Source organism: Oncorhynchus mykiss, chromosome 31 (genome assembly GCF_013265735.2).
Source record: "Oncorhynchus mykiss isolate Arlee chromosome 31, USDA_OmykA_1.1, whole genome shotgun sequence".
In the NCBI taxonomy this organism is placed as follows: domain Eukaryota; kingdom Metazoa; phylum Chordata; class Actinopteri; order Salmoniformes; family Salmonidae; genus Oncorhynchus; species Oncorhynchus mykiss.
In genome coordinates, this window is record NC_050571.1 from 29486786 (window position 1) to 29511614 (window position 24829).

At 44.6% G+C, this 24829-nt stretch overlaps 2 protein-coding genes across 7 annotated transcripts in view; one reads left to right on the plus strand and one right to left on the minus strand.

Annotated features, from left to right (window-relative positions):
* Window positions 1-10034: 10034 nt before the first annotated feature.
* f9a (coagulation factor IXa) lies at window positions 10035-14819 on the plus strand. Of its 2 annotated transcripts, none has more exons than XM_036969752.1 (8): window positions 10035-10194; window positions 10313-10482; window positions 10603-10627; window positions 10992-11105; window positions 11405-11539; window positions 11831-11922; window positions 13622-13748; window positions 13940-14819. In XM_036969752.1, exons 1-8 carry the CDS (start codon window positions 10068-10070, stop codon window positions 14518-14520), a joined length of 1371 nt encoding a protein of 456 aa, XP_036825647.1. In that variant the 5' UTR covers window positions 10035-10067; the 3' UTR covers window positions 14521-14819. The 2 variants fall into 2 exon arrangements, with proteins under 2 accessions (XP_036825647.1, XP_021439534.2); XM_021583859.2 differs by having other exon boundaries at window positions 10036-10194; window positions 11711-11922.
* The window catches only part of mcf2a (MCF.2 cell line derived transforming sequence a), a 30780-nt gene continuing 20713 nt past the window's right edge, over window positions 14763-24829 (minus strand). For 2 of the 5 annotated variants that reach the window (XM_036969748.1, XM_036969751.1), the window contains 12 exons: window positions 24669-24784; window positions 23012-23081; window positions 22783-22875; window positions 22513-22605; window positions 21974-22102; window positions 21551-21772; window positions 21145-21237; window positions 20554-20795; window positions 19238-19338; window positions 18349-18461; window positions 17999-18111; window positions 14763-17201 (listed from right to left, as the gene is read on the minus strand). In XM_036969748.1, coding sequence (XP_036825643.1) covers window positions 17021-17201; window positions 17999-18111; window positions 18349-18461; window positions 19238-19338; window positions 20554-20795; window positions 21145-21237; window positions 21551-21772; window positions 21974-22102; window positions 22513-22605; window positions 22783-22875; window positions 23012-23081; window positions 24669-24784 — 1566 coding nt within the window. In that variant the 3' untranslated portion in view covers window positions 14763-17020. The remainder of the gene's footprint in view (window positions 17202-17998; window positions 18112-18348; window positions 18462-19237; window positions 19339-20553; window positions 20796-21144; window positions 21238-21550; window positions 21773-21973; window positions 22103-22512; window positions 22606-22782; window positions 22876-23011; window positions 23082-24668; window positions 24785-24829) is intronic. The other 3 variants (XM_036969750.1, XM_021583856.2, XM_036969749.1) reach the window with 3 other exon arrangements.

Sequence of the window (24829 nt, forward strand, 5' to 3'; positions counted from 1 at the left end):
AAGATTACAGTATAACACTGTTATTAGATTGGTCAGTTTATTAAGGTGTGTCGAGGAGTGAATGCCCTTGGAGCGCCGCCTCTCCTTGCTGAAGGGATGGGCAGATGGTGTTCCAGAGAGCGACAGTTATTCATGTGTTGATGTAAAGCCCTTCCCTGACCTCCACCCACTAACCATCATAGTATTCCATGACATGTCAGTTCAGGGATTCACAAGTTCAAGTGAAAGCGCCGCCGCCGTTAACATCTTAAAGTGTCATGGTCTTATCTGGTTTCCATGAAGAAATAAAAAGCATTCCAACTCCTAGTGTGCGTGTGTGTTCCTATTGCCCTTGGAGCGGTCAGTGTTAACCCCCTCAACCTCACAGTGCTTATACACCACAGCAGTCAATTCAACATCTATTTCCCATCCCCAGGACAACAGCTCATCTGCATACAAAGCACAGATATACAGTACATCTGATGGACAGAATAACATGGAGCAAAGCTTGACTGAGGGCAGCCAGGGAGAGGGTCTGAGGAGAGGGAGAGAAGGGTCTGAGGAGAGGGAGAGAAGGGTCTGAGGAAAGGGAGAGAAGGGGCTGAGGAAAGGGAGAGAAGGGGCTGAGGAGAGGGAGAGAAGGGGCTGAGGAGGGCAGAGGAGAGGGAGTGGGTTGATTTGATACTTCTACGCACTGAAACTCACTCATGGTGATGTTGGGGGAGACAATATTAGAGCTGTCAGGGATCCTTCTTAAAATATATTTCTGGAACAGTCAGGGAGAGAAGAGAAGAGAGAGAGAGGAGGGAGAGAGCGGAGGGAGAGAGAGGAGATGGAGGGAGATTTATGCCCCGGCGTTGCACTGCACTGGGGTTTTTCGTCAGATGCCTTTGTTTGTCGCTGTTGATTTGAGCTGTGCTCTGGGGAAGGCTGATAAGAAAAGTACAACCGCGCTTCTATTACGCTGACACTGATGATGTCAACACATGTCTAGGACTGTGTTTAATCTGTGCATAGACTTTGGGTGGGCTTTTGTTCCAGAGCAAACTGTGTACTACAGTATACTGTGTTATGTTGTACTGTACGGTAGGCTAGAGCTAGGTTAAGGCACAAGTAAAATACTTTTTTTTTTTGCAGCCGTTGCAATAAAGTTCATGGAGTATTTCCTTGTGGCCAGAAGACATAGGCTCAATCAGTGTACTGTGCTCTAGAAATGGAGCTCAGATAATCTTCTGGAATGTACCGCTCTACTTTCAGAACACCCCATACATGTAACGTTATTCCACCTGTTAGTATATATCTGACCCCATGCAGCGCATCACATGAGCAGGGCAACTGACCCCCCTCCTATAGGTCACCGCCGGGTCACCAGTTGTTTCTGCCACTAGAGCTTGGGGTCAAAGTGCGTGAAATGACACTGCATTTCTGTCACATCACCACCATCACATCAAATGACTCCACAGCCGCTCCGGATTAAATTTTCAAGCCTCCTGTGTCAGGGAACTAGATATTCTGGCCCCAGGGAATGGGATCTATAGGCATTTGGTGTACAGAAATCACAGAGGATGACAGGCTCCCATTTACCTCTGGTGATGAAGTCTTCGTCAGGCCTGGCTGTCCACACTGAAGTGAGTTATGACCCCTTCAGACCTTCTTTAACTGGTTTACTAGAGGATTTGGGCCTGTCTTGTGGAGGACTATCCTTAGAGCGTCTCTACCTCTCAATGTGACCTTTTATACTGTGTCTAACAAGCCAAATTGTTACACATAAGTAAACATTTTAACGATATCCGATTGTTACCAATCCATTTGATTGGTTTTGTGCTTTGTTGATGACGTTGTGGCTAACCCAATAGACAGACTAATAGTATGGTTTAAAATGATACAAACATGGCAATTTTATACATCTGATTCAAACATCAAATTGTTTTAAGATGAAATTGTCTTGAACCCAAATTTGGGAACCTAGGATTTCGTCTCCAGGGAAAGAAGGCACTCAGTGACTCAGATCCACTCTACCTCATTTCTCTCCTCTCTCTCGCTTTACCTCCCTCCATCGCTCTGTCTTTGAGCTCCTAATAGCTATTTTATTACCTCACCCAAAGGGCCCTTTCACTACCTCACCTACACAGAGTTACCTAAGTACAGTGCATTCGGAAAGTATTCAGTCCCATTGACTTGTCACACAGCCTTATTCAAAAATTGATTAAATCCCCCCCCCCCATCAACCTACTCACAATACCCCATAATAACAAAAGCAAAAACATCATCACATTTACATAACTTTTTTGAAGCACCGTTGGCAATGATTAGAGCCTTGAGTCTTCTTGGGTATGACGCTACAATCTTGGCACACCTGTATTAGGGGAGTTTCTCCCATTCTCTCAAGCTCTGTCAGGTTGGATCGGGAGTATCGCTGCACAGCTATTTTCAGCTCTCTCCATAGATGTTTGATCTGTTCAAGTTCAGGCTCTGGCTCGGCCACTCAAGGACATTCAGAGACTTGTCCCGAAGCCACACCTGCATTGTCTTGGCTGTGTGATTAGGGTCGTTGTCCTGTTAGAAGGTGAACTTTTGCCCCAGCGCTCTGGAGCAGGTTTTCATCTAGGATCTATTCACGTTTCTCAGTTCCTCTTTCATTCGATCCTGACTAGTCTCCCAGTCCCTCCTGCTGAAAAACATCCCCACAGCATGATGTTTCCACCATCATGCTTCACCGTAGGGATGGTGCTAGGTTTCTTTCAGATGTGACGTTTGGCATTCAGGCCAAAGAGTTCAATCTTGGTTTCATCAGACCAGAGAATATTGTTTCTAATGGTCTGAGAGTCCTTTAGGTTCCTTTTTGCAAACTCCAAGCAGGCCTTTTATTGAGGAGTGGCCACTCTACCATAAAGGCCTGATTGGTGGAGTGCTGCAGAGATGCTTGTCCTTCTGAAAGGTTCTCCCATCTCCACAGAGGAACTCTGGAGCACTGTCAGAGTGACCATGGGGTTCCTGGTCACCTTCCTGACCAAGGCCATTCTCCTCCGATTGCTCAGTTCGGCCAGCTCTAGGAAGAGACTTGGTGGTTCCAAACTTCTTCCATTTAAATTTTTTGGTACCCTTCCCCAGATCTGTGCCTAAACACAATCCTGTCTCTGAGCTCTATGGACAATTCCTTCAACCTCATGGCTTGGTTTTTGCTCTGACATGCACTGACAACTGTAGGACCTTATATAGACAGATGTGTGCCTTTCCAAATCATGTCCAATCAATTGAATATACCTCAAATGGACTCCAATCAAGTGGTAGAAACATCTCAAGGATGATCAATAGAAACAGGATGCACCGGAGCTCAATTTCCCATCTCAGAGCAAAGGGTCTAAATACTTATGTAAATAAGGTATTTCTGTTTCTTATTTTTAATACATTTACTTTGTCATTATGGGGTATTGTGTGTATATTGATGTTTTTTTCAGATATCATTTTTAGAATAAGGCTGGGAACGTAACAAAATGTGGGAAAAGGGAAGGGGTCTGAAAACTTTCTGAATGCATTCCTCAACCATGTCCATGCTATCTGTCCTCTCTATGCAAGTCCCCTCTATTTCTCCCTCATCTTCCATCCCTGCCTCTTGCAGCTTTTAACCGACACATGTTTGACATTCAGTGGGCAAACATCGGGCTTTTCAGCTAGTTCTGTCCAGGAGCGCTAAGAGCTCCAGTTTTAGTTAACGGTGGCTGAACATCCCTGCCCGAGAGCTTCTGTCAGTCCATCCACATCACGAGTCAGCGCATGGGAAGGAGAGGGCGGGGAGAGTTCTGATATTTCGTCTCTCTTGTTTCTTCTTATCTATTTTTCTTGGGATTGTTTGTGTATTAGTATTATTATTAGATATTAGTTGTGTACTGTTAGACACTTACTGCACTGCTGGGGCTAGAAACAAGCATTTCGCTGCACCTGCTTTAACATCTGCTAATCTGTTTACTAGAATAAACTTTGAATGGATTGAGATTTTGGGGGTATGGACAGGAATGGGGTTTTGAGCACTTCATTGTAGGCTGTAATTGTTTAATTCCTGTTTTAACAGTAGGCCTAAAATCTGACTGAGGAGATCTTTACCACACAATTCCCACACTGCTCTTATGAAATAGAGGTATTATTATTTTTCATTGTGCCCCCTCCTGACCATACCAATAGCTTTCTTAATGGAGGATCTCAGCATTAATGAGGACATTTTCACATTTTAGTCATTTAGCAGACACTCTTATCCAGGGCGACTTCCATTGGAGCATTCATCTTCAGATAGCGAGGTGAGACAGCACCACATCACAATCGTAGCAGGTACGTTTTCTCTCGACCAAGTACTTGTCAGCAAAGTCACTGCTAGTTGGAAAAGACAAGTGCATTTTATTTTTCTTAACGGAGGAACTCAGCATTAATGAAGACTGTAACGTATCCGCATACAGAGAGCCTCTGTGCTGGCAGAACTTCCCTCAGAAAACATTTCAACAGGGACTATTCAAGTCAAATGGATTGTGATCACTGTTGTGAGCCAGTTAGAGCGAGTGTTCCTTTTTTCTGTCTTTGGCAAAATATCAAGCAGCTTGTTTAAATGTCAGAGTGTTGGGTTTGGCAGAGACAGGGGTAGGGGGGTGGAGAGAGGGGATGTGGGTGTGAAACATTACCCTTTCAGTCTCAAGAATGACTGTGGCTAATTAACAGAGCTATTCTTTCTCAAATATCACATTCATGTCAATGACCTTATCCAGGGGGCTGGGGTAGAGGGAGGGGACTGAGATTTGAAGGTTGTACAGGCATATAGTGTGTCCTTGCAAAGATGGTGACTTACTGGTCTATGCTGAACAGTACGTTCTAAACCCAAGAATCATATACAACCACAGCACTGGTGAATCAGTCATGTATGGTAGCAAGTGGGCAGTACAAAACTGTTACAGTCCAAAACTGTGCAAGTACGTGGTTTTCAATACTTTTGGGGTGACAGAACCCTAAATCGCTCCACTGAAAGGCATCTGTTACTTCCCTTGTCGTTGAAGGGAGGAAAAAACTACTTTGTGGAAGATCGAAGACTTTTCACTCTCAAGACCTGAGAAACTAAATGAAGGTTGTTCTCACAGTACTTGCTATTCAGGCTGAGTGATGTAGACTTCTCCCTCCACACCCGCTCGGCTCTGATGTTCATTTCATCCAGCTCTGTGAGGACTGCAGTCGCCCTTTGACTGACCTTGCAGTGGGTTTCCTCATTTGCCTCTACCTGAGGAGTGAGAGTGTGTCGTACTGTCGTCTCGCTCCAAACCCCCAAACACAGCTCCAGTGAGAAATGCACTACAGAAGCTATCGCCACCAAGCAGTACAGCAGAGCAGAGTACTATCCCTACTCTCCCCCACTCAGAGAGCTGCCTTAATACACACTGACAGGCATTACCTCATCATCTCGACTGTCCTCCTGGGCTGCTTATGTAAGGCCTGTCTGACTGGCTGACGAGGGAGGATGGTGATCAGCAGTGGAAACTAACCTAAAAAGGCTGTGTCCTTGGGATTGACTATATTTCAAGAGCCCCAGGCAGAGTAATGTTAGGCAGGCATTATGATCCAGAGTTGTCCCTAAAGTTCATCCTGGCTATTTCCCTCATGGGAATCTCGGTCCTATGCAATTCCCAATGGCAACCAGAAGCCCATTAATTGTCATTCAATGCCACCCTTGTCCAATGTCAATACAGTCCTCTTGCCCTTAAGTCCAGAACTTTGGCACCAAGGCAAAGCTCGGATTCCTTCTACACCAGTCAGATGAGGACAGAGAAGTAATGTGTAGATATCATATATAAGGCTATGCTATCAATGGGATTGTAGATGGAGGCATTACCTCAGAGATGCATATCCCCGCTCAAATTATTACTCCAATACAGAGAGAGGAGAGCGCTGTGAGGAGCTTCAGAGACGAGAAGTTACACCTAGCCAGACAAAGTGAGAGATTAGGCACAGCTTTGCTGCTAAGACCTTTCTGCTGAAAGGAGAGTCTGTAGAGGAGCCTTGAGAAGAGCAATTCACTTTCCGCAGTCTCTGCCCTAATCGACACAGACACTGCCAACAGGGCAGCCATGTTGGATCGTACAGTGCTGCCAGGGCTCTAGGGTTACTTCAGTGAGGCTCCAACCCCTGACTCCTGGCTTCCCCAAGTTGGCGCCACTCTCCAGGGTGATATGGCTCAATAGGCAGGTAGACACACTAGACAGACTGCCTACCTCCGACAGGAACGGTTGTTACTACTCCCTCCTGGTGGTGGTTCTCAGTCACTGATCAGATCCCGCTAGATCAGCAGAACAGCATGGGTCTTGATTTCGATCTTGGAAATGCAACTTAAAACAATTAATAGTCTTTGATGGTGTTACTTATGGTTTAGTCACTTGGCCTTGGTCTCTCTATAACTTGAAATAGAACTGAACCCTACAAATCTGTTGACTGTTGTAATAGAACTGCACCCTACAAATCTGTTGACTGTTGTAATAGAACTGCACCCTACAAATCTGTTGACTGTTGTAATAGAACTGCACCCTACAAATCTGTTGACTGTTGTAATAGAACTGCACCCTACAGATCGGTTGACTGTTGTAATAGAACTGCACCCTACAGATCGGTTGACTGTTGTAATAGAACTGCACCCTACAGATCGGTTGACTGTTGTAATAGAACTGCACCCTACAGATCGGTTGACTGTTGCAATAGAACTGCACCCTACAGATCGGTTGACTGTTGTAATAGAACTGCACCCTACAGATCGGTTGACTGTTGTAATAGAACTGCACCCTACAGATCGGTTGACTGTTGTAATAGAACTGCACCCTACAGATCGGTTGACTGTTGTAATAGAACTGCACCCTACAGATCGGTTGACTGTTGTAATAGAACTGCACCCTACAGATCGGTTGACTGTTGTAATAGAACTGCACCCTACAGATCGGTTGACTGTTGCAATAGAACTGCACCCTACAGATCGGTTGCCTGTTGTAATAGAACTGCACCCTACAGATATTTTGACTGTTGTAATAGAACTGCACCCTACAGATCTGTTGACTGTTGTAATAGAACTGCACCCTACAGATCTGTTGACTGTTGTAATAGAACTGCACCCTACAGATCTGTTGACTGTTGTAATAGAACTGCACCCTACAGATCTGTTGACTGTTGTAATAGAACTGCACCCTACAGATCTGTTGACTGTTGTAATAGAACTGCACCCTACAGATCTTTTGACTGTTGTAATAGAACTGCACCCTACAGATCTTTTGACTGTTGTAATAGAACTGCACCCTACAGATCTTTTGACTGTTGTAATAGAACTGCACCCTACAGATCTGTTGATTGTTGTAATGGCGCTAGATGAGTGTGTCAACATTCTGAAAGCATTAGCTAATGCTATGTTTGTATACAACGGAATTCCTTGGAAACCATTCAGAGTATATCGAGACATACTACTCCTAGTGTAGATATAACAGGCTCTACTGGAATGGTCTGTGGAGGCACTTCGATTCACAGCCAGCCAGAGGGATGTTTTAACACTTCAAAAATAACCCCTCTACAAATTAGAATCCTTCCCTGCAGCCGATGAAAAGGCAACAACATGGGCGTGGGTTGTGTGTGGAATCTATAAAGATAACCTCAGAGTGCCACATCACTCCTCCCAAGCCAGCATTGCCTTCCCCAAGAGCTACTGTACAATCGATGACACTGAGCAGGCATCAGGGTGTTTATTACATGCTGGGCCCGGCCCTGATCCACTATTGTAGCAGATCATCTAATTGAAGCCGGCAACCAATTCCCTGCTGTGCTCTGGACGTGTGGCAGCCAGGAGTGAGATACACATCAAGGAACTCAATGGCCTTGGCTTTATACATCCTACTGCTTTTGTCTCCTCCCAGCCTAGATTCCTGCTGTCCATCTAACACAGCCTTGTTTAGATGTAGGACTATCTGTTGAGAAATGACATTATGCACGGTATGCGTTTCCCTGCTTTCGTAGTAATGGGTTGACGCTGTCTTTGGCAGGAAATGCCTGCTTTATCTCAGGGCTGAGGTGATCACATGGAGAAATACAGGAGTGCAACCACAGTGCATGAATAAGGTTGTGAAAAGAAAGGAAAGAAGGTGTAGCTGCTGATGGCTATCAAAACAAAGTCAGCATGTTTCGACTGCAGCCCTAACCTCTCTCTCATAAAACCCGGTGCTAATTACTGAAGTATGAATTATTCAGCCGTTTAACGACTCAATGAAATATAAATGGTCTGGATCAATAGGGCGCTCCATCAGAGCACCCCGGGGACTCCCCACAGGGAGGGGGATATGACCAGGGAAGGGCTCCTATTCTCCAGGCCAGACCACATAGTGACACTGGGGTTGGACCACAGACACTGACCCTCAGCAGTATGCTGCATCAGCGCTATCCTCACAGCACCCAGGAGAGCTGCATTAGCCTAGCCATTCACTGGTGTATGGTTAACCTTAGGACCAGGGGCCTCATTTATCAACAGTGCACAAAAAAATATTATCCTTGCATGCGGGACTTTTCCCGCAAAGGTTGGCAAGTATCAAATCTTAAACTTGACAGGAAAGTGTGCATTTCTCCAATAATATCTCAGACCATTTCTAGTGGTTGAAGAAATGTATTACAAGCAAACGGTGTTCTTTTGAGGGAAATTGAAGTGTTTGACGAACAGGAATTATAATAATTGTAGGCTAATAAAAGCATTACAACGTAGGCTACTGATACAACTAATGCGTTTGCCGTTGGTAAGGTGATCTCATAACAGCATGTAGAGTATTGTATAGTGTTTCTTTGACTTATTATATGGGCCCAAATCATAACAATATTTTCTGACAACATTTTTACTCCCGTTACACAACAAATATTAGGCTACCATTTATCCACCACTCATTCGATAGCCAACCATGCTCGAAAGTAAATAGACCGGTAACCTACAGTATAGAAGCGGCAATATTGCTGTGACTGAGATAGGAGCGCAACATTATAGCCTCTTTAATCTCAGAGCCAAGACAGGAGATAGAAACACAATCATCTATTGACAAACTAAATATTGAACAACCATTATTCTTTTTGCACAGTGTGAGCTGTAGCATTTACTTTTAAATTGTTTGAAAAGGCAATCAATTGTGCATAATGCACAGCCAGTGTTTGGCACTCGGTGTAGGCGATTAGTTTGCATTTTAGTTTGAAAAAGTCCCTGCAAAAGATCGAAACATTCTGCCCACAACTCTACAGAAATGTGATAAGATGTGCTATTGCACTTTCCAACATTTCCAAATCATACAGCAAATGAGGGTGTTTTTGTTTCCATAAAATGTGAATGAATGGAGGGCGTTTTCAGGCGGGGTTGTAGCGCTCGTTCACCAGCACGCACACACGTATAATATATTATGGATCAATTAAAACATGCGTATGTTGCGTGCGACAGTTTGATAAATCCCAATAATTTTTTGGCGCACACAAATCCTAGAATTTCCACGTACGCCAGAATTTAGTGAGACATTTACGCACGGTTGATAAATTAGGTCCCTGGGGTTTGTACTGGTAATGTGAGCTGGTCAGGGAAACTGCTAACCCCTAGCCCTTTCATCTCAGTGGGTGTGTGCGTACAGTATGACGTGATTTTCAATCAAAGCATTGGTAGACATTGTTTAATAGACATGTGCGCCATCTAGTGGTATATTACCTGAAATGCATGTTTTGTTGAAGACGGGGGTTCTCTCCGTTTCTGATTGCAGTCCAAACCTAGAGGAACACATCAGAGAACGACGAAAAAAAAATCAGTCATCACAGAGAAGGAAAACCATGTAAAAACAATCCGTTCACAAAAGGATGTACACGGATACTTACACCAGCCAGCCAACCCATCATTGTAAATAAGAAGCTGTTCTTAATTGACCTGCCTGGTCAAAAAGTACAAGTAGAAAATTATAAATCCACCACAGTATGTCAATGTTTTGCCTCTAAACAAACTAACAGCAAACATACCCTGCCACTGTGGTTCAAGAGTAAACAGACAGCTGTACTTTGGAGTGGGTGAGAGTGTGTCCATGGTGTGTGTGTTTCTCTGCATTGGGCATTGTGATACCAGAGTATCAGATCATACAGGGATGGCAACAGTTTACCTATTCCTCCTCCTGTGTGTGATGCTGCTAGACTGCCGGCTGGGCTGGGGAGGTAAGTCCTGCTCTGACTGCTGATGGTTTCAGTAGGTTTCTCACTAGTAACAATATTACTGTCAGTTATGCACCAGCCATGACTGTAACAGCCTTACCATCTCCCTCTGGCCCTCCAGCCCCAGTGTTCCTGTCAGGCCAGGCAGCAGACAGTGTGCTGAGGAGACAGAGGCGCCACAACACAGGGATGTTCGAGGAGCTGTTATGGGGGAACCTGGAGAGAGAGTGTCTGGAGGAGAGGTGTGACCTGGAGGAGGCCAGGGAAGCATTTGAGAATGAAGAGAAGACGGTGAGTGTGTGTGTGTGTGTGTGTGTGTGTATGGTGGGGTTAGACTCCACCATGAATCCGGTACTGTGTAATGAATGGGTTAACTTGTGATATTCTGAAGATTCTGTATTTATTTTTCAGATGGAGTTTTGGGTCGCTTATGAAGGTGACTTTGCTTAATGATTAACTGTTGTGTTGGCACAAACAGAGGGGATTAAGCTGTGACTCAGAGCTGTGTGTGGTGTGTGGGTTTAGCAGTATTTGTGTTTGTATTTATAATGGATCCTCTTCCTGGGGTCCAGCAAAATGAAGGCAGTTTATACAATTTTAAAAGCATTACAATATATTCACAGATTTCACAACACACTGTGTGCCCACAGGCCCCTACTCCACCACTACCACATATCTACAGTACTAAATCCATGTGTATGTATGGTGCGTATAGTGTGTATGTTATCGTGTGTGTGTGTGTGTGTTTATGAAACTTGGTGTAACGTAAATTGCATCAATAATGCTCTGTTATGTATCAGATGGGGACCAGTGTAAGTCGTCCCCCTGTCTAAACCAGGGCTCCTGTAAAGACCAGAAAGGATCCTACTCCTGCATCTGTCTACGAGGCTTCACTGGGACGAACTGTGAGATAGGTACAGTAATAACATCGTAATGGCTTACTTGACTTAAGCCATTGGCTCCTATAAGGAGCATAGGCCTTGACAAATGTCCTCCATTTCAGTCAGTTCGGGGCAGGTTGGTCCAGCTTAAACCAGTTGAGGACGCTCTATGTAAACTCTGCCTGGACGTCACTCCTATAACATTGCGATAACACGGTTGTAAAACCACGTTGGCCATAACAATCGCAACCATACTTACTTCTATTTGCTATATTATTTAACATGCCTCATCTCTTTAGATGTGGGTAATTGATGTAGGTTTCTCCCCACAGTAACAGTTAGACAGTGTGCGGTGAACAATGGAGAATGTATGCACTTCTGCGAGAACCTGGACACCTATGGGGCAGAGTGTAGCTGTGCAGAGGGCTACAAGCTGGCGCAGGATCGAGTCAACTGCAATCCTGAAGGTAGCCACAACATTCACACGTCTTGTTATACCTTTACCATAATCTTGCTAAAGTACTGTGTAGCAACATGTCAATACAGTAGTGTGATTACAACATTACGTCATTGGTGTAGAGTAACTTGATGTAGAGTTACCACCCAGCCCTCCTTAATTTGGATTTGTATACCACCAGTGGAGTTTCCTTGTGGCAGGGACAGGCGGACTGTGATCACGGACATGTCTAGATCATTACTCCCCCTTAAGAACACAAGATCAAATGTCAACGTCACTACAACCCCCTCCCTCACCCCAGCCAATACCACCAAGCCCCCTGTCGGAGACCTCAACGTCAGAATACGTATTGTAGGTGGCGACACAGTCACCCCTGGAGATATCCCATGGCAGGTAAGAGAGGGGAAAATACCAAGATGCACTATGCACTGGTGAATGTATGTCTAAGCATCTCTGGGTCCTTGAAAAGAGCCACACACAACCCATATATATTATTATTACCATGTAAGGGCCGATATACAGTACCAGTCAAAAGTTTGGACACAAAGGTTTTTATTTTTACTATTTTCTACATTGTAGAATAATAGTGACGACATCAAAACCATAACATAAAACATATGGTATCCTGTGGTAACCAAAAACAGGGATAAACAAATCAAAATATATTTGAAATTTGAGATTCTTCAAAGTAGCCACCCTTTGCCTTGATGACAGCTTTGCACACTCTTGTCATTCTCTCAACCAGCTTCATGAGGTAGTCACCTGAATTGCATTTCAATTAACAGGTGTGCCTTGTTAAAAGTTCATTTGTGGAATTTCTTTCCTTCTTAATGTGTTTGAGCCAATCAGTTGTGTTGTGCCAAGGTGGGAAACAGAAGATAGCATTATTTGGTAAAAGACCAAGTCCATATTATGGCAAGAACAGCTCAAATAAGCAAAGAGAAACAACAGTCCATCATTACTTTAAGACATGAAGGTCAGTCAATACGGAACATTTCAAGAAAGTGCAGCCGCAAACACCATCAAGCGCTATGATGAAACCGGCTCTCATGAGGAACGCCATAGGAAAGGAAGTCTCATAGTTACCTCTGCTGCAGAGGATAAGTTCATTAGAGTTATCAGCCTCAGAAATTACATCCCAAATAAATTCTTCAGAGTTCAGGTAACAGACACATCTCAACATCAACTGTTCAGAGGAGACTGCTTGAAATCAGGCCTTCATGGTCGAATTGCTGCAAAGAAACCACTACTAAAAGGACACCAATAATAAGAAGAGACTTGCTTGTGCCAAGAAACATGAGCAATGGACATTAGACCAGTGGAAATCTGTCCTTTGATCTGATGAGTCCAAATTTGAGATTTTTGGTTCCAACCGCTATGTCTTTGTGAGACCCAGAGTAGGTGAACTGATGATATCCGCAAGTGTGGTTCCCACCGTAAAGCATGGAAGAAGAGGTGTGATGGTGCTTTGCTAGTGACACTGTCTGTGATTTATTTAGAATTCAAGGCACACTTAACCAGCATGGCTACCACAGCATTCTGCAGCGATACGCCATCCCATCTGGTTTGCGCTTGTCCTCCAGATGCAGGACTATCATTTGTTTTTTTAACAGGAAAATGACCCAAAACACACCTCCAGGCTATTTGACCAAGGCAGTGAATGATGGAGAGCTGCATCAGATGCCCTGGCCTCCAAAATCACCCAACTTCAACCCAATTTAGGTGGTTTGGGATGAGTTGGACCGCAGAGTGAAGGAAAAGCAGCCAACAAGTGCTCAGCATATGTGGGAACTCCAAGACTGTAGGAAAAGCATTCAAGGTGAAGCTGGTTGAGAGAATGCCAAGAGTGTGCAAAGCTGTCATCAAGGCAAAGGATGGCTACTTTAAACAAATAAAAATATATTTTAGATTCTTCAACACTTTTTGGTTACTACATGATTTCTTTGGTGTTATTTCATAGTTGTTGTATTTATTCACTATTATTTTACAATGTAGAAAATAGTTAAAATTAAGAAAAACTCTCGAGTAGGTGTGTCCAAACTTTAGACTGGTACTGTATGTAACGGGCTCTCCCTGCTCTCTACTCCCCCAGGCTGCTCTGGTGCAGAGGCCCAGTGGGCAGGTTTTCTGTGGGGGCTCTATCCTCAGTCAGTTGTGGGTCATCACTGCTGCCCACTGTCTGGTGGAGGGACAGCAGGGATCTTTTTTTGTCAGAGTGGGTAAGGCACAATTCCGGTTAGTTTTTTTAGCTCAGCTACGGTACATTCTCACTACTTTACACAGGAGCGTGTTCATAGGTGTATGATTTGTATCTATTTCATTGCATCTATGACTAAAACTAAATTCTCTACTAGAACGATTCATATTGATTACAGATGGATTACTTAATTTAGTTATTGTACCTCTCCAGGGGAGCATAACATCAATGACAAAGAGGGCACGGAACAGGACCACGAGGTGTCGAAGCAGTACAAACATCCGCTCTACGACTCCCAGCAGAGTCTGTACAACCACGATATCGCCCTGCTGCGCCTGCACAACCCCATCACATTCTCCTCCCACGCCAGACCCATCTGCCTGGGGCCCAAGGTCTTCACCGAGGACCTGGTGAAGGATCAGTCCCCGGCTACGGTCAGTGGCTGGGGTCGCACACGCTTCCTGGGGGCCACGTCTCACTTACTACAGAAGGTAGAGGTGCCATTTACAGAGAGGACGTCGTGTAAGGATAGCAGTAGTGCCCGTATCACCAAGTATATGTTCTGTGCCGGCTATGCTCACGTGGCCAAAGACTCGTGCCAGGGGGACAGCGGGGGTCCCCATACCAACCGTTACCATGACACCTGGTTCCTGACAGGGATAGTGAGCTGGGGGGAGGAGTGTGCCAAGGATGGGAAGTATGGGGTATACACCAGAGTGTCACATTACTATAGATGGATACGTCACGTTATGTCAGTGACCAAGCGCATGCTGCATCACGTCCTGGATGACTAACCCCTGACCTTTGACCCTCAGGGCCCACGCTGGCTTTTTTTGTTCCAGGTCTTTTGGGGGTTCAGGAGATGTGTCTGTTTTGTATTCAAATAGAGAGCGTCTTCTTGTAGCTGGTGAAGATAAGCTTTACATGATAGAGACCTGTATGGCGAACAGATGCTTATGCCTACTGAACATTTATTATGCTTATTCAGAAAACAAAAAATATATTTTACTGGCAAATGGCTGTATGCAAGCAACTAACACTGCTTTATTGTATTCTAATATAGAAAAAAAACATTAAACTCTAAGGCGCAGAAGAAACCTGTATTATTTCAATAAATACTTTATTTGGTCTATATACAATACTGAAGCTGTATAAAAAAAGCAGCCAATCAACAACGATGACTGAAGAACAATAATAAAAACCTGAAACCTGCCATGTTCGGTCAATATTCAGTTAGCCATGCTATGTTCTCTTATGAGAAACACTTAGCAACAAGCTTACAGCGCTTGTCAAAGACGCACAGCATTTTCAAGCATATTTCTGTCTCTATTTTTGAACATCACAGTTCAGTGCAAAATGTGCAGCATTTTGGAGCCCAAAAAAAAGAAAACCCAGCTAATTCTGCCATATGAGGAGAGAAACCCATTGATGCGACGCGCAGCAGTCAAGCAGGCCTCCGTTAAGGGTAGATAGACAATTTTACTGGGCTGCACAGCTGCTTACCGCCGCGAAGGAACAACTTGATAGCAAAATTAATTAATGAATTAATAAGAAGACATTAGTAGTGTGGCGCTGTGCTCCCGCTGTTTTCCTGGCTCATTTCCACATCAAATGCAGCATATGAAAGGCAAGCCTCCGACTGGGGCCTTGATTTGATGTAGTAAATTCATATAAGTCCGCAATCAATATTTAATTAAGCGTTCGACATAGCGGGTATATTTCATGTTTGCTGTATGATCCTGTTTAATGGGAAGCCTAAGATTAATTGCAAGGCCGTGGAGGAGACGAGTAGAGGAAGAGAGAGTGGCACATTTCTTCCTCTCTCTCGCTCCATTTTGTGCTGTCACACCGGGGAGACAGATAGAGTGAAATCCTGGGGAGAATGACATCAGTCTTTGCTGGCGCCACGCAGGTAGTAGCTCTTCCCCCATATCACTATAGACCTGAGGAGTACCCTTCTATCAGTCCCCATCACCTCACAAGATGTCGGGAATTTACCATCCGTGACATTTTAACAACTTTATGTATATTGGGGCGGTGTGTCTCCTCGCCATTGACACACACTGAGCCTCGGAAATAAAATGGAAAAATAATAGGTATGAATCAGGAAAATATGACGGAGGTATTGCGTTCATGGAGAGCTCAATTTCTCTAGAGCCTTTGAAAATATAGTAAAGCTTTCAGCTTGTTTTCTTTCAGCTTGCATTTCGCTTATAAGCATTAATAAAGTGCCAGTTGAGTATAGGTCTGATGTGAGGTAGAAGCAAGACTGCGTTTGATATTGCGGAGCAAACAGTACATTTATCAAAGAGGAGCTCGATTCCAACATTGCAGGAATAAAAAGGCATTATGGCACGGCACGTTTTGGCATTTCAAGCTTGGAGAGCTAAGAGAAGGGTGCCTTAAGGAATAAGACAGGATGGATACCTAAACAACATGAGCATGTAGAATAAATGAACATCAACAAACAATAGACCAACATTCAAGTATACACATCCAAAATTAATTACATAGCTATGTACAAAAGTCTCTTTTTAAGAAATGTTTCAGGCGAAAACCCGGATTATTATGACGCATAAGAACACACATAAACGTACAAACACCAACTGCATTCTCACTGATTAGCAATGACGGTTAAGAATCCCCCAGAGAGCGAGAGTCCATGGATGTAATCCAGCTACAGCAGCCCAACAGAAAAGCCCATTGGCTGGGTCTAAGAGGAAGTGGGGGATTGAATTTTAAGTCCCAAACCTTTTCACATGTCCCTTGTCCTTCACCAAACCGTGTGCCTTTGTGCTGGTAGAACCCTGTGCTGTCTAAAGTGTTTGGAGGGTAACATTCATAAAGTGTGTCCACTGTCCATCATGGTGGGCCAAAAAAAAAACAGGTCCTCATGTTACTGGCCCAGAAAAATGTCAATCAAAAACCCAGACCTAAAACTCCTACGTCCTTCTTAAATTGGCTAGTTGTCTCTAATCGTGGCCAATCAGAGCACTTTGAGGAAGCAGAGTTTAAGATATTCCATCAGTCATGACCTCACAATGTCTAATGGAAAACAGTCTGTCTTTTCAGTCTGTCAATCTTTGTAAAGGTCCAACAAAAGGTGTTGCTGCCTTCCAATGCTCCTCTGAAGTGGGGAATACGAGGTTCCGACTAACCACTTTCCCAGGTCCCAAGAGCACTTGAAGACAGCATTTTCCCTCTAAGGGGAGCTGAGCTTTCTGGCCTTCAGATTCCCTGGATCTGCATAAAAGATAGGAGACACAAATGATTCAAAGAAACCCATCTAATGAGCTACATGTCAGAGAGGAGGATTGAGAGTACAAATGGCTTTAGAAACCTATTCCTCTGTACTGTAACACTAACCTTACCTCCTAGTCTGGTGGACTGTCCTCTACTGCCGTTTCCCAGAATCATGTGCAGGTTGGGGACTGGGATGATACCCTCCTGTCTGCGACTCAGGTTCTTCACCAGCCTGGAGATGGAGTGAGGGAGGGAGGCTTTAGAGGAGTTAAAGGCCCAGTACAGTCAAAAACGTGATATTACTATTTCTCATTTAAAACAAACATTTAAAAAATAAAATCAATAAAAAAATCACACTGAGGTTTGAATATTATTGAGAAATTGTGATAATTATGAGAAGGCCATTTTAGTGTTAGAGCTGTTTGAAAAGAAACATGACATTTCAACCTGTTTTGGTGGAATGGGAGTTTTGGCCTGCCTGGTGACAACACCAGGGGGTCAATTAGTTAATAGACCAATAAGAAATAGAGTTCCAAGCCTTTCAGTTTTCCCCTCCCCACTCAGAGCACTCTCAGACAGTCCTAGCAACATTCTTGCTTGAGAAATTGCTCACTGTTAAGAAGCAAATGTATTTCTTTGACCATCTTAATTGAAAAAAAATCACAGTACTTACTGATTTAATATTGAGATACAAACTTTAGCTGCATTGGACCTTTAAGGTGAAGGGCAGGACACACGATAATGAAATTGGCGGTGCGCCGCAGTGTGCAGAAGATAACCTGCTAGGTGTTGACGAATGGTGGCCATTCAACATGTAGAATTGTTGTGAAATGAAAATAAAATGGTAGCCAATAGGACTGCCACACGCTGCTTTTAACCATTCTCCTTCGCTGTGTTTTGTCCTTAAGTCTTTCCACCTGCTATATTAGGCTCCAGTCAGCCCAGAGCCCATGTCAAACCCGTGTCAATTAAGGTTCTGCCATTGGCAACCAACTTTACCACCAGACAACTGACACTGTCGACACTCACCAGTGGCCTTCGCTGTCCTCGTGCTGCAGCTGGATGACATCACCCATCTTGATGGTGAGGTCATCTGGGCCGTATCGTGAACATTCAGCCAAGGCCTTATATCTGCCTGGAGCCTGGGAGGACAGACACAATTCTGTTAGACTAAGAGAAGGATATGTAGAACTGTAGCCTTCTAGAGTATGCCTTTTAAACGTGTAGTGTCCACTTTAAACGTAGGGAGTTTGAAGAGGTTCCTTTAACCTTTCTGATAAGCATATTTAAGGTCCTGGGTAAGGAACGAGGCCACACAGTGTGTTAGTGTTTAAATACAAATCACTGGTTGTATTGATGTTGTAGAGAACCCATCTCACCAGCTGAGCAGCGTCCTCCTCCTCGGTGTCTGAAGGCTGAGAGGGGTCCTCACCTCCACCCCACTCCTCCAGACCCTCACAGATGTCTACTGAGTGAGGTGCACCGGGCCAGCCTGGAAATTACACATTTTAGTTTTGAGTTACATGTTGCTTGTCTCTCCTTATATAGTGCCTTAATGAAGTACCAGAAATACCCGAAGTAAATACGTGGTAACTATAGCGATAAATTACAATTAAAAACGGAGTAATTGACAATCAAATTATATTTTTTCAAGGGATAGGGGGAAAAAATCTATACTGTAGAGTATTGCGTTATTATTTTTGCAGATTTTATGTCAATACTGACTCCCAAGTATTGACTTGCAATGTTAGCTAGCGCTAGCGCACTGTACCAGCGATAAAACCGTAGGATTTATCATCCTATAGCTTGTTCTGCATCTTCTTTCTAAAATGTTTAATGCTTTTGAGAACTTTTACCTCCAAAACTAATTTTCGCATGGCTTTCTCTTGGAACATCGAATCGCAAAAAAATATATAATCTTGATACATATAGAATTTCAATACATATAGTATCCGCACCTAAGTATCATTATAATATTGTATCTTGAGGTCGCTGACAAATCCCAGCCCTACTTCCGCCATATTAGCATACAGGTGACATAAGTCAAAACACCTCAAAACAAGACATGGTATCAATTACAAGATACAACTAGCTGAAACAAGAGACATACTATTCCCCGCATGGCAGCCTCTTGTTGCTAGCTATCAGACCGTTTAAAAATCATAACACCACGAGGCCTTGTGCCCCATTGATGCGAGTGTGCATCATTTTGGTGAAGTTGTCTGGCAACCAGTCTACTGTACATGTATGGGGTAGTGGTGTACTCACTGCGTCGGTTGCGCCGGTGTTGAGGGGAGTGGGACTGGGGGTCTGGACTGCTCCTCCCTGACTCAGTGTCCTCGGAGCTGATCGACGCCCTCTGCTGTTTGCTGTGGGCGAGACAACACGACACAATCAATTTGTATACATTTTATTTAACCTTTATTTAACTAGACTTAATCAATGAACGAACTCATGCTCCAGGTAGAATCTGCCCTTAGCCACAGATCTAACCTTTACTCATTTCAGAGGAACATCTGATCCTTGATCTGTGGTTAAGGACACCTTCTCAAACTCATCTCACACCACCATGATGACCTTTCAGCCGCCAGCCAAACAGCCCACAGAGCAGCAAAACAGAGTACAGCATATAGCAACCATGTGACCAAGTGCAACCAAGTTCACACAGAGACACATGCTGGCGCATGGAAAGATCTGGTCTCCATTTAACAAGATCCTAGTTCGTCAGTTTATTTGGAGGTCAATTTTTCTTGGGTTTGAAATAACTACTATAATTTAGCGACATTTCAGTTATATTTAATCTCAAAAAGCGAACCCCATCTTAGAAGCAGTTCTGGTGCTGGAAACATGAGGAAATCAATACGTTTTTTGTTTATTTGTTTGGCATTCCATGCTAAATTGAAAATCCCATGCAAAGATGGGTGCAGTCATTTGGGGTAAGATGTCTGAGATGGAAGGCCTGTTGGGACATTGGTCTCTCAAGACATGAAAAGCGCATCTGGCGATTTATGAGCCGAATGGAGTCTGCTATTGAATGGGTTGCAGATGACGGTCAGTATGCAAACACAGCAGCCCTGTGGGTGGTTTAGGTCCCCAAGCTGGGCCATGCCGAGCCTGGCCGAGGCATGCAGAGCTGGGCTGAGTTTACCACTGAGCGTCAGGGCGGGTCAGTGGCGCTGGGGGCGGGGTCGGTTGGGGGGGCGGGGCCGGGGGCGTTGCCGGGGGCTTCGAGGGTGTGGACTCCGGGAGCGCAGACACTGAAAGACATTGGCGGACAGCGAGACAAAGTCCAGCCCCGGCAGACAGCCCTTAGGAGCCCCTCCGGACGGCCGCACACCCCTGCAGGGGGGGGGGGGGGACAGCAACCAGACAGCAAAGGAGAGAGGGGAGCATTCACACACACATCTTCTCTTCACACATCAGCTACTGAACCTTCATCCCCTCATTTTCTATTTCCCAGCTTTATACCTGCTTGCTGATATTCTCCCCAACACCACATATCATAACCGTCTCAACAGGTCACATAACTGCCTGCCACACTCACACCATCAGTGGGGAGCTGCTGTGTCTTACACCCAACATACCTCTCAGACAAGGGCGGAGACAGTTGAATGTGTTCTGGCATCTGGTTGTTGACACAATGCTCATCTGAGAGAAAAAGAGAACCAGAGAGAGGATGTCTGAGATGAATTAAACCAACTCTTTGTTGGCTGTGCTTTGGAGAGTGATGTGAGTGACATCCAAAACCTTTAAGGAGTTTCTGCTGGTTGGTGAGGATCCTTCGCAGATCATTGAGCCAAGCCATCTTAACCTCCACTGTGGGGGCCTGGGAGATCAGAATAGAACACAATCAACGTATGGTAACAAAACACAATGACAAGATAGACAGAATACTTCTTTTTTTGTGAAGACATTTTATTTGCATCTTACAGGCATGATTTCAAAATGGCACCACAGTAACATAACACATATTTCACTGTAACAATACATAACAAATCATAACATGGCATGAAGTTGACAAAGAAGGCACAACAAAGAACAGAACAACACGCAGATGACAAACAAGTCAGTGGGTGGTGGTTATTGTCTAGAGTGCTTGTGTGGTGAACATACGCTGCTTCTGGGTGGCATTAATAATTTCAACAGTCACTTCACAGAGTAGAGGTAGTCCTTACCTGAACTAAGTACACCTCCTCCCTGCCACTGTACCAGATCTCAAACTTTTTCACATCTCCCTTGACGTTCTCTGTAATCCCCACCGCACTCATCTGTCAGGACACACACTGACTGTTACACACACACGTACTGATTGAACCTGGGGCCTACAAGCACACGTCATGCGTCACACATCAGCCACACGCTACGCGGCTGGCCCAAACACCTCCGTGTGATGGCAGGAAGCTCAGGGGCTCAATAATAAATCAAGAGGAGAATATCAGGTGGTGTGACACCATCCGCCATGCCCTGTGCATATTAACACACACACTCGCCTTGACACACAAACCAAAACAAACATCCCACTAGAGACCGTTCCGAAAGGCAGCATGTGTCAGAGAGTACCGCCTTCACACATACACACACCTTGAGACAGTGCTTGAAGCTGTAGGAGGGGGTCTTGTCTGCACCCTCTCCATGCTCCTCCCTGCGCTTGCAGAAGAGCAGGGCTCTCTCGTACAGGAACAGGTGTCTCTGCATGGGCTTGAAGCGGGCCAGCTCCTTCATACGGGTGGGGCCTTTCTTATGGCTGATCCACACACTGAAGGAGCCCTGCATCAGCACCCGGCCAAGGTCAGACAACTCTCCCTGGGTGAACAATACACAGACCGGGTCAGAGACTGGCTCATACACAATTCAACACATAGGGACTGGTTTAGTTAGTTAATCTAATGCTACACATACTGACAGAATTGTATAAATTGCCAATATACTGTATGCTATGATCAGATTCAACCACTTTGCTGTACAGTGTCAGCAGCACAGGGCTGAAGCACCAGGAGGCCCCACCTGGTAGCCCGTGATGGCGATCTGATGCATGGAGTCATTGACTGACTTGAGGAGGTCCAGCATGGCTGCTAGCGCCCCCTGTAGCTCCGAGGTCCCCTCACAGCCTCCTGGACTGTACTTCAGTAGCTCCTAGCGCGCACGCACACACACGCACACACACAAATCAATGTCTGGTACACATCAATATCTGATAAAAGTTGAAATCCCAAATTCTCCAGCTGTACTATAAAATAATAGATGTGTTGCGCGTAAGATTGTCTGTATTTTGTCATTTAACAGGGACTAACACAGGAAAGAAAATTGGTAGCAGTCCCCATTAACCAGATGGGATTTCTCTGTAATTTCATCTGTAATCCCTAATGTCATGCATTCAATTCATTGACATGAATGTCCCTCTGTAGAGCTAGGTTATGTAAGAGTGCTGTTACCATTTACAGGATTTTGGACATTGAATTATGATAAAGGTTCCGCATGGTTTTATCTACCATAGACACTGCAATAGTGGCATGGTGTGCTGGGTAGAGGTGTGTGTGTCATACCTTCAGTAGTAGCTGGTACTTGGTAAGGCGTTGTACTGGTTTCAGCAGGTAAGAATCCAGGCCCAGTTTGTGCTCCAGCTTCTTCTGACACTCCTGTAGAATATGTCGAGGAGGGACACGATTGGGAAGGCTTTAATGCTGCTTTACCACAACCATGAATCTATTTAAATATAGTCATATGTCATTTTGTGCCATTCAAAAAAAAGAAGAATATTATGGCTAAGTATCAATGGGAGCAGTAGTGGGCTGACAGACAGAAACAGGCTTCACCTGGAAAAAGGCACAGTCGGAGAATTGCCTCCACAAGGACTCTGAGCGAGACTTATTCTGACAGTAACACTCATACACCTGGAAATTCTCCTTCTGGAAATACACACAAACATTTCCAATGACACACCATCCATGCAAGACAAACACACATATACTGTAGGTAAATACATTGCTCAGAAACAACCACAGACATGAACACACACACACACACACTATAGACTTTCCTCACCCGCTCCAGAAAGCAGGCCCCTACTCCCTCTGGGGTCTCCAGGCAGCCCTCCAGGTCCTGCAGGAACACCCTGTCGAAGCAAGAGATCATGAGTCAGAGGTCACAGACATGTTAAGTCAATAGGTCATACCCTAACCACACACAGCAGCAACCATCACCACACAGTCAGCCTCACAGTAGGCCCCATGTCCTGCCCTCCTCCATAGTTAATGACCGGGGTCACCCACACAGCTGTGCCACTGAGCCCCCTGTGTCTGCAAGTTTCCTCTCTTGTTTGCATAATCAAATGCTTGTTTGAGCAACTCACATTTAACACCAGTTAGAGAGGCTCTAATTGGCTTAGGGCCTCATGCAGTCATTCAATTAAGCCATTCAGCCCAGCAGGGGAGCAGGCCCAGCAGGCAGGATATAGAGAATGCAGATCACAGGAGGCTGCACATAATAAAAATGTCCGTAACGGAGCGAATGGAATGGCATCAAACACATGGAAACCATATGTCTGATGTATTATACCATTCCACAAATTCTACTCCCGTTACTACCACTCCTATTAAGGTGCCACCAACCTCCTGTGACACAGACAGAGCCACTAATAAACACTTGAACTAACTCACACAGCTGGATAGAGGAAACTGGCTCGTATACTGAACAAATATAAAACACACCATGCAACAATTTCAAAGATTTTACTGAGTTACAGTTCATATAAGGAACTCAGTCAAGTTAAATAAATAAATTAGGCCCTAATCTATGGATTTCACATGACTGGGAAAACACATACAGTTTGCATCTGTTGGTCACAGATACTTTAAGAGAAATGGGCCTCACAATGGGCCTCACAATGGGCCTCACAATGGGCCTCACAATGGGCCTCACAATTCCATCACGGTATTTCTGTGCATTTCAATTGCCATCGATAAAATGCAATTGTGTTCGTTGTCTGTAGTTTATGCCTGCCCATATCATAACCCTACCGCCACCACTCGGTTCACAATGTTGACATCAACAAACCGCTCGCCCACACGACGCCATGCACGTGGTCCGCGGTTGAGAGGCCGGTTGTACGGACTGCCAAATTCTCTAAAATGACGTTGGCGGCGGCTTATGGTAGAGAAATTAACATAAAATTCTCTGGCAACACCTCTGGTGGACATTCCTGCAGTCAGCATGCCAATTGCAACCTCCCTCAAAATGTAAGAAATCTGTGGCAATGTGTTGTGTGACAAAACTGCACCTGTGTAATGATCATACTGTTTAATCAGCTTCTTGATATGCCACTCCTGTTAAGTGGATGGATTATCTTGGCCAAGGAGAAATGCTCACTAACAAGGATGTAAACCAATTTGTGCACAACATTTGAGAGAAATACACTTTTCTTGTGTGAATGGAACGTTTCTGGGATTTTTTTTATTTCAGCTCATGAAACATGGGACCAAACACTTACATGTTGCGTTGATATTTTTGCTCAGTGTAGCTAGTGTACAGGAGACATGGCTGTTTTTAAGATGAAGCAGTATTTCATAGAGGCTATGTGGATGCAATGATTGAATCAATCTCACAGTTCATTGAGACTCCAAACAACATTAATGACAGTGAGGATCCTTCCTCTAAACCACAGGATACATGTGTGCATGCGTGCGTGTGTGTGTGTCCTTGCCTGCTGTGGAAGTTGTAGATCTCAGGCATGTTTCCAAACAGGATGTCTTTCTTACTTTGCAGGATGGGGGGCAGGAGCCCTGAAAGGCCTGGATTCTCCATCTCTCCCCTGTATCCCTACACACATATATACACACACACATCAGCATAGAGAACTCTGGA